At 37.9% G+C, this 8216-nt stretch overlaps 2 protein-coding genes across 2 annotated transcripts; one reads left to right on the forward strand and one right to left on the reverse strand.

Moving 5' to 3' along the window:
* Window positions 1–1382: 1382 nt before the first annotated feature.
* On the forward strand, window positions 1383–6072 carry LOC122760041 (thioredoxin domain-containing protein 6-like). Its single transcript, XM_044015122.1, has 7 exons — window positions 1383–1446; window positions 1525–1582; window positions 2625–2728; window positions 2827–2898; window positions 4052–4168; window positions 4645–4723; window positions 5942–6072. The coding sequence occupies exons 1-7, from the start codon at window positions 1414–1416 to the stop codon at window positions 6070–6072; spliced, it is 594 nt and encodes a 197-aa protein (XP_043871057.1). The 5' UTR covers window positions 1383–1413.
* On the reverse strand, window positions 6026–8210 carry LOC122760040 (chromodomain-helicase-DNA-binding protein 4-like). Its single transcript, XM_044015121.1, has 5 exons — window positions 8155–8210; window positions 7925–8066; window positions 7610–7779; window positions 7223–7400; window positions 6026–6460 (listed from the first exon to the last, which is right to left on the reverse strand). The coding sequence occupies exons 1-5, from the start codon at window positions 8203–8205 to the stop codon at window positions 6318–6320; spliced, it is 684 nt and encodes a 227-aa protein (XP_043871056.1). The 5' UTR covers window positions 8206–8210; the 3' UTR covers window positions 6026–6317.
* Between the last annotated feature and the right edge of the window lie 6 nt (window positions 8211–8216).

Consider the following 8216-nt stretch of genomic DNA (forward strand, 5'->3'; position numbering starts at 1 on the left):
CAAAACTAAATAAAACTAAACCTAATGAAAAATCCCAAACTACATTACATCACCAAATTTACATAAAAGACACAAAGACACACAGTAACGTTAAATCTGTCATGTCACTGATCATACATCATTGATAGCGATTAACTATTTTGTAAGTGCTTTACGTAAGGCTATGACATTATGTTCTGTTTTACAAACTGAGCGTATATTTTGAATTTGTGAGTTATTATAATAAATATCTCATCTTCTACCGCTTTATCCTCCACGGTGCTAGTCCCAGCTGACATAGGGCGAATGACAGGGGAGCACATTGGACAGGTTGTCCATATCAATAAAAAAAAATATCATTAAAATGGGACAAAATAAAGTCACCTGACATGAAGCGGTTCAGAAATAGAATAAACAGGAGATACTTTACCACAAAGCGTACTCGTCCTTGTCCTTGTCCTTATACTACACTTACTTTTAATTCCTGACTGCACTGTGACATTTTAGAATTTAAAGGACTTTACGGATATCAGCCCACAGAATTTTCTCTGTAATCTTTGAATAACATACTGTTTAGAAGTGCCTAACATTTACAGCTTGGAAAGTTCACAACAGCAAAATAATATTGGTAAAATATAATATAACTACAATTCAATTATTAAAAGTGCATTTGCACCCCATATTAGGCAGTGATGTATTGCTGTACATATACAGAAGGGAAAGTAATGATTTGTATGACACAAGAAAGAACCCCAACCTTGTTCAAAAGTAACTAAGTACATTTTATACAAGCTACTTTTTTACTTTATTTTGAGTACATTTTAGACCAGTACTTTTAATTGTACTCAAGTAAAATTTGATCAAATTAGTGGTGCTTTTACTTGAGTATCATTCCACTCCTGTTTATACTATATATATTTTTTAATTTTTCTAATGTGAAAAATGTTAATAAATAAAATAAATAACAGGGGACTCCTCAAGATGGTATAACTAACAGTGGTAAAATGAATGAATGAATGAATTAATGTAAGAAACAGGTGCAACATGCAGGTACGTACAATAGTCGCAGTACTGATGACGATCGATAGGGGGCAGTAGGAAGCAGAGCAGAGAGGTAAAGATTGTTGTAGCTCCCACTCATATTTAGAACATGTGCCATTAAGCTAATTCAATTTAGTAGCGAACAGAAAACACGACCGTCCTTGGCATTAATTCCCAATAACGCAAAATGTCACTTTTTGTACGCAACAAACGCAGCTACAGGAAGCGGAAAGTGCCGTTGCTTAGCAACCAGGCGGGTCAAACAACCGTGAGCAGCATCTGAGGAGTTTGAGAACGTGGCATAATTTCGACTCAGTCAATTAGCATTTCAGCGCTTTGAGATAACGAAGCGTTAAAAAATAACGAACATTTTAAAGTTGACAGGTTAAACAAATGGCAGGAAAGAAGAAAGAAGCGAGTTTGCAGGTAGAACAGCACACACACACACACACACACACACACACCTTTAGTAATGTAAACATTTACATTGGTTTTCTTTTGCAGGCGTCGGTCACAAACCAGGAGCAGTGGGAGGAAATGCTCGCAACCAAAGGTTTAACTGGTAAGATCAGTCAAAAGTTGTTGTTGTTTTGTCCTTTAAACTATGAAAGTGAATCATGAGCATCACATCAAAACATCAGCCAAATACTGTCTGTGAATGAGCTTTTTTTTCCATTTAATTAGTTCAAATTTCATTGCAAACACTCAGAACTAATTCAATTTATCTTTACACAACGTTCTCCAATCACAATATAACAAATGTTTAGTCTAACATTCAAAACACATATACAGAATTTATACATCAGGTAATGTTTAGACCAATAAATTAAATCAATAAAGAAAATGTTTGTCTTCATTATACTTATATACTTGATACCATGTTTCCCCACCACAGAAAATCACTGTGAGTCAATACCTACTTAGTAATAAAACAGATTCTGATTCTGACACATAAAGATCAAACATTTAGAAGGTTCTCAGTTAACATCTATTAAATTGTAAAGTCTTGCAGCAGTATTCTTCTTTATTAATTTCAAGTGCCACAATATAATGATATAGTTCCTTGAGAAGGATGAAGTTTGCCTCAGTTTTTAGGAATCTGTCCTTATGCAAAAAATATTATGAGTGTATTTCTTGAAATTATACAAAAAATGATATTTTCTTTTGTCAGTGTGGGAATCTGTCAAACTAAGGGAATTAACCGGTCAGGTAGATCTTTCCAAAACATCTGCAAATGTAAATCTAAATGTTCCTTTGTTTACATGTGTTCCTGGCAGAAGGTACAGTTGTTATGATCTATCAAATGAAGAATTTTAAAGTGCACTTCCTTTGCAGTGAGTGGAATTGGAAACACATTTTGGTTAATAAAGGCTCTCTAAGTTAGGGAGCAGCAGATCCAATTTTCTTTTAAAAACTAGTTTTAAGACATCATGATTATAGGCTGTTGGATTGCTCGTAGGTCTGAGTGTGAGCTCTGACAATAATTTATTGTATGCTGCTGCTGCCCCACTGTGTTCACTGCAGTAACTGCAGATGAAATGCTTGGACCAGTCTGTCCTTCTTCCCTGTCTCTCGCACACAAACAATTGTTTGTCTTTTTACAGTCGTCGATGTTTACCAGCAGTGGTGTGGTCCCTGCCGTGCTGTTGTCAGCCTTCTGCGCAAAATAAAAAACGAGCTGGGTGATGACCTGTTACATTTTGCCACAGTAAGGAAAAGACAGTGTATGTGAAAGTGAACAAGTTAAATTTGAAATGAATTTAAATTGTGAGGCAGCATCTGTGTGTGTGTTTGTGTTTGATGCAGGCCGAGGCAGACAGCATTGATGCTTTGGAAAGGTATCGAGGGAAATGTGAGCCCACTTTCCTGATCTATGCGGTAAGTATGTGTGTGTGTGTGTAACTGTATGTTTAAGGTTAAGCATATAAATTTGTCCAGGTAAAAAAGTAAAATATTTTCTGGCTATTACTCTCACATGTATATGTTTTTAGGCACTGTGGGGGGAAAAAAAAGTATGACTATAAAACATTAGGGGTGGGAATCATAGGGAATCATACGATACGAGATACAGCGATTCTGTGATAATCAATATATTGTAAGACAATGATATAGTGATACTGTCACAATATTTGTCTTAACTGAAGAAAACAAAATGTCTGTGAAAAGTCAAAAGTGCAGGATATCTCTATTTATTCACAACAAAGAGAGTGCATAAAGTCTATGTATTGAATGTTGATGTTGATGGTGCATCTCTTAACATAGTTTTCTCCACCATTATCAGCAAGGAGACATGAAGCAGTGACGGCCGGCGACTGAAACTGTTTACTTTAGATCAGTGTTTCCCAACCCTGGTCCTCAGGGAACACTGTGCTGCACGTTTTAGATGTTGCCCTGCTCCAACACACCTGACTGGTCAGCTCGTCATCAAGCTCTGCAGAAGCCTGATAACGAGCTGTTCATCCGAATCAGGTGTGTTGCCCTGCTCCAACACACCTGATTTAAATGGTCAGCTCATCAGCAAGCACCGCAGAAACCTGATAACGACGAAGGAAACCTCTAAAACATGCAGGGCAGTGGGTCCCCAGGACCAGAAACCCTGCTTTTGTTAATTAAAATATTGACATTTCCCCTGGTGTACTGATTATCTCATTGCACCAGGAAGGATATATATCGCCAAATCAATAATCTGACCCACCCCTATAAAACATACAAGGAACAAGTGAGAATAAATTATACTGTAAGCAGTTGTACTAGAGAATGAACATATATATATAGTATATGTACTCTTTTATTTATCCTGTTTATTTATATAAAGCATAAACTACATGTTTTGTTTCACTCATTAACATACTTTAGTGCAGTTTGTTGATTAAAATGCAAAATAGAAGAGATGCACTCAAAGTTCACCTCCAGGCCCTGCACTAGTACGAACCAGCAAGTCATTTATTTGTAATACCTGTTTCATACGACAAAATGACACAGTAAACTAACTCTGTACCTATAAAGAATATTATTTATGCCGACTGGACAGGGCGGGGAGCTGGTGGCGGTGCTGCGAGGAGCCAACGCTCCTCTGCTCCAGAGAATGATTTTAGAGGAACTGAGCAAAGAGAAGTTGGTTCTGGAGCACGGTGGTGAACGTAAAGTGGTGAGCACTAAAAAACACACTCACACAAATATTATTATTTTAAAGCCAATCATATAAAAGTAAGGTTTTTTGACTTGTCAGGTGTATCAGGTGTTCAAATTAATAGTGGCTCTCTTCTACCTAAATAATGCAGCAAACCATCAGAATAATATAAAGAGCCTGAAGCAACTAAATATAAATCACTCAAACTTAACTTAATTATTTACAAGAATGTATTGATGCTGATGCTCCTAACGTTATTTATAATATATATATATATATATATATATATACACACATATATATATATAGTGTTTTTTGGGTGTCACACAGCAACTCTTCCTCTTCCTGGCTTAACCTTTTCTGATAGTAGAAGCTGATAGTACAAGTATTAACGTAAGTAACCAGCCATAGATCATTCATAAAAGAGTTGATGCTTACGAGTGTTTACAGACTACAGCCATGTCTATTATCTTTTTTCTTTGTGTGTATGTGAGGTTAAAGATGACGGTCTGGTGAATGATGAAGAAGAGGAGGAGGCGCCTCAGCAGTCAGAAAATGAAGAAAGCATAACAGGTACGATGGAAATAGTTTAATTTACATCTTAACCGACACGAATGGAGTTCAACTTCTTAACCCTCAACAAAAAGAAAAGTGAAATTATTTTTTTTGGACCTGTTATTCTGACCTCTTAGATGATTAATTCTGTCACGCAGCTGTCTGGAAACTTTGTGTGATTATGGAAAACACCTTTAAACTTGAGAAATAAGCTCAGTATTTGCAAGGGCCCCTTGCAAAGGTGAAGGCCTACATTCTTCCCTCAAAAGACTGAGAGAGCAAGCAATTCACACTTTCTTTTCAGACACTTACAGGTTCTCCAAAATGCTGCTGCTCGCCCTCTGACAGAGACAAAACACTGACCTCTTTACACGGGCTCCCTGTCTATTTTCCTTTTACCTGCTTTTAAAAGTCTCAATGGCCTGGCACCTGTGTACCTGACAGAGCTCTTGAAGCCACACACTCCAGGCAGAGCTCTGATGTCAGGTGACCTGCTCTTACACATGCATAGATCACAGCTACAAAACAGGGGAGATCCAAATGTAATGGAACAGCCTTCGTTTACATGCAAGAGCTGTCGAGACCCTCAAGCAATTCAAAAAAAAACAACAAAGATATATCTCTTGCTTAGCAAGTCATGGAGTATTCTAATTTATTTTTCTATTGTTATTTGATTTCATCCTCCACTAATTGTTCTCCCCCTGTCTCTCTTGTACACTCCTGCTCCTGGTCTCTCCTCCTCTCTTGTCTCCCACCTCTTTTTGCCCTCCCCCCCCCGTTTTGGTTTTATTATGGAGGCATAGTCTGTCCTAGCTTGCCATCTGAATTTCATTGGTTTGTTTTTGTTTGTATTTTATCGTTATTTTAGTTTTGTTCTTTTGCTGTCAGTTTCTTGTTCCCTCTTCCTCTTGTTCTCTCCCTTTCCTCCAGTTTTATTGTTGATATGTTGATTTGTTGTCTCCGGCTCTCATCTCTTCTTGTTACTTTTTCTCTTTTTTTTCTACCCATCCTTTCTGTCCCCCACCTATCCTTCATCCCCTATTTTCCCTCTCATCCCAACCGGCCGAGGCAGATGCTGCAGATCTTTGAGTCTGGTTCTGCGAAGAAATTTCCCCCTGTTAAAGAGAGTTTTTTTCTCTCCACTGTTGCCTAGTGTTTGCTCATTGAGTAAACTGTTGTAAATTATAAGCCTTTTTATTTGTTATTCATCACTTGCTCTGCTCTCCTCTCCCATAGTTCCTGTCAGTAGATCCTACACAGTCGCCATCATCAAACCAGATGTTGTTGCTCATGGCAAAGCCAATGAGATTATTATGAAGGTCTCTACGCTCTGTGCAGATGATGCAGCAACAAGTGCTGTTTCCTGAGTTGTTGAAGTTGTCAATGTGGATATCGTAGCTGTCGTCTGAGTCTGAATAAAGATCTGCAGGGATGGTTTGAAGGATGTTAGTGAATGACACAAATGGGGCTTTAAGTGTTGAGATTATTTATAATCTGTAAATTCATAAGCATGAACTACCTCCAAATTGTTAGGATGCGAAGTTAAAGAGCAGCACAATGACCACATCAATGAATACAACATTTATTATTACAGAGTAAGAGAGAAGCTACTTTACCACAGAAGGACACACATGGTAAAACAAGCAGTGAATTCAACAGTTTCGTTACCTTCTGTCCGTTCATCAAAGTCTTCGTCGCCCTCCTCTGAGGCCACTGAGTAATCAGATTGGTTATCTGACTGATCCTCCTGCCAGTCTAAACAAAGCACACACAGACAGAAAAGTAAGGAAAAAAGAAAGAAAAAAAATAGAAAAGCAAATCACTTCACTAACAAAAAGTAAGTCTAAAGTCATCATGATGGAGCTGTTGATGTCAACATCACATTTTTACTTATTATCCACATTTATTTGTCCTTAGGGCTTATTTCTGAAAATGAAATTGAATTTCTACATCAATAGTTACACTACACTGTCAGCATCTTTGTCTACTAACTTGTTGTTTGTCACAGCGTATTATGGGTAACAACCCAAAACAGCTATGTGTACATGAGTGGGTGTTAAAAATGTGTGTATTATTTAGCAAATCTTTCCTGGATATGTTGTGATTCTGTCATTTCCAAGGGATTACATATTGTCTTTCTAAAGCTTTGTCAGAGAAAATCTTCAGAGCTATAACAATTAATCAATGTGACAATCAACTAATTAGACAGCTAGTTTGTTTTATATTTCATTTATATATTTTCTGGTCTCTTTGCTCCTCTGTGACAGTAAACTGAAGGTCTTTGGTTTGTGGACAAAACATTTGAGGACTTTGTCATTTAAATAATTATTTAGCAGATTAATAAGAAATATTTTAAACTGATAATACTTTCATTGCAGCCATAAACACATTACTATGCTCTATCTTATTTCACAAAACATCATCACAGGCACACCAACAACAAACACAGACTAACAGCACAGCATTCATACACATGAAGAGGTTTCATTATATGTTGTTCTGTACCCTGTCTTATACCTCGGTCCTCCTGGGAGCCGTCATTATAGTTCACAGGTTTTCGAGTTCTTTTGCCTTTGCCCAGATTGCGGGCGAGATCCTCCTGCTGTTGCTCATAGTGGTGACGAAGCAACTTCTCCCAGTAATCAGGATCAACACTCTCCTCTTGCTTGATCACCTCCCTTTCCACCTCCTCCTCCTTAAAGAAATTAGACAGTACAGAGAGTGCATGTGTACGGTATTCAAATTAAGACATTTTATGTGAGTAAAAACTAATTAACATTGTCTGTACAGGGCTGAACAACAATGTTAGAGGAAGTTCTTGCTAAATTTCAGAATATTTGAGGCAATTATGCTACAACTACAGAAACCCACTCAAATTTCACACAAATTCAGACAAATTCATACCTCATCTTCTTCATCTTTGACCACGTACTGGGCCACTTTAAAGGAGCTGAGGTATTCATTCATGCTCTGAATCTCAGTGTCATCTGTAGCAGACTGGTTCCTGTCGAGCAAGCGATCGATTGCGTGGTCATCGTAGTGGATCACACTGCTGTCATCCTCCTTGTTATCTCCTGAAAGCAAAACAAGTCAAATAAAATTCAATCAGAGTCAGTCCCTGTAACTTCTGTGACATCAGAGTAGAGTTCAGAAAAAGGACAAAAGCCAGATTATTTGTGTCCATCAGTATTTTACTGTATGTGGGTTAAATCATCTCACCCTCTCCAAGTTCATCTTTAAACAACTCCTCTGTTCCAAACTTAAGGATATCATCGAGCTCTTGCTTAGACATGGAGCCAGTCTTGGAGCCAAGACCCGGCCGCACCACCAGGTGGGTGAGCATCATCTTCTTCTTTGCCACCTAGTGGAACAAAACGGGTGAAGATGAAGACATGAGCAGGTTCTCATGTATAATTGTATAATTTCTTCTGGTGCTAACTGTGACAGACCTGTGTAATCCTCTCCTCCACAGAAGCTTTGGTGACAAAGCGATAGATCATCACCTTCCTGT

This window comes from Solea senegalensis, unplaced genomic scaffold, assembly GCF_019176455.1.
Source record: "Solea senegalensis isolate Sse05_10M unplaced genomic scaffold, IFAPA_SoseM_1 scf7180000012871, whole genome shotgun sequence".
Lineage (NCBI taxonomy): Eukaryota > Metazoa > Chordata > Actinopteri > Pleuronectiformes > Soleidae > Solea > Solea senegalensis.

What these genes read in the sequence shown, in the direction of transcription:
- LOC122760040 (XM_044015121.1), bottom strand. Translation starts at nt 8,205, where the DNA reads ATGATCTATCGCTTTGTCACCAAAGCTTCTGTGGAGGAGAGGATTACA. An exon ending in TGGAGGAGAGGATTACACAG is followed by an intron (nt 8,067 to 8,154) that starts GTCTGTCACAGT and finishes TTGTTCCACTAG; the next exon opens with GTGGCAAAGAAGAAGATGAT. An exon ending in CGGCTCCCAGGAGGACCGAG is followed by an intron (nt 6,461 to 7,222) that starts GTATAAGACAGG and finishes TGCTTTGTTTAG; the next exon opens with ACTGGCAGGAGGATCAGTCA.
- LOC122760041 (XM_044015122.1), top strand. Translation starts at nt 1,414, where the DNA reads ATGGCAGGAAAGAAGAAAGAAGCGAGTTTGCAG. An exon ending in CGCAACCAAAGGTTTAACTG is followed by an intron (nt 1,583 to 2,624) that starts GTAAGATCAGTC and finishes GTCTTTTTACAG; the next exon opens with TCGTCGATGTTTACCAGCAG. An exon ending in AAATGAAGAAAGCATAACAG is followed by an intron (nt 4,724 to 5,941) that starts GTACGATGGAAA and finishes CCTCTCCCATAG; the next exon opens with TTCCTGTCAGTAGATCCTAC.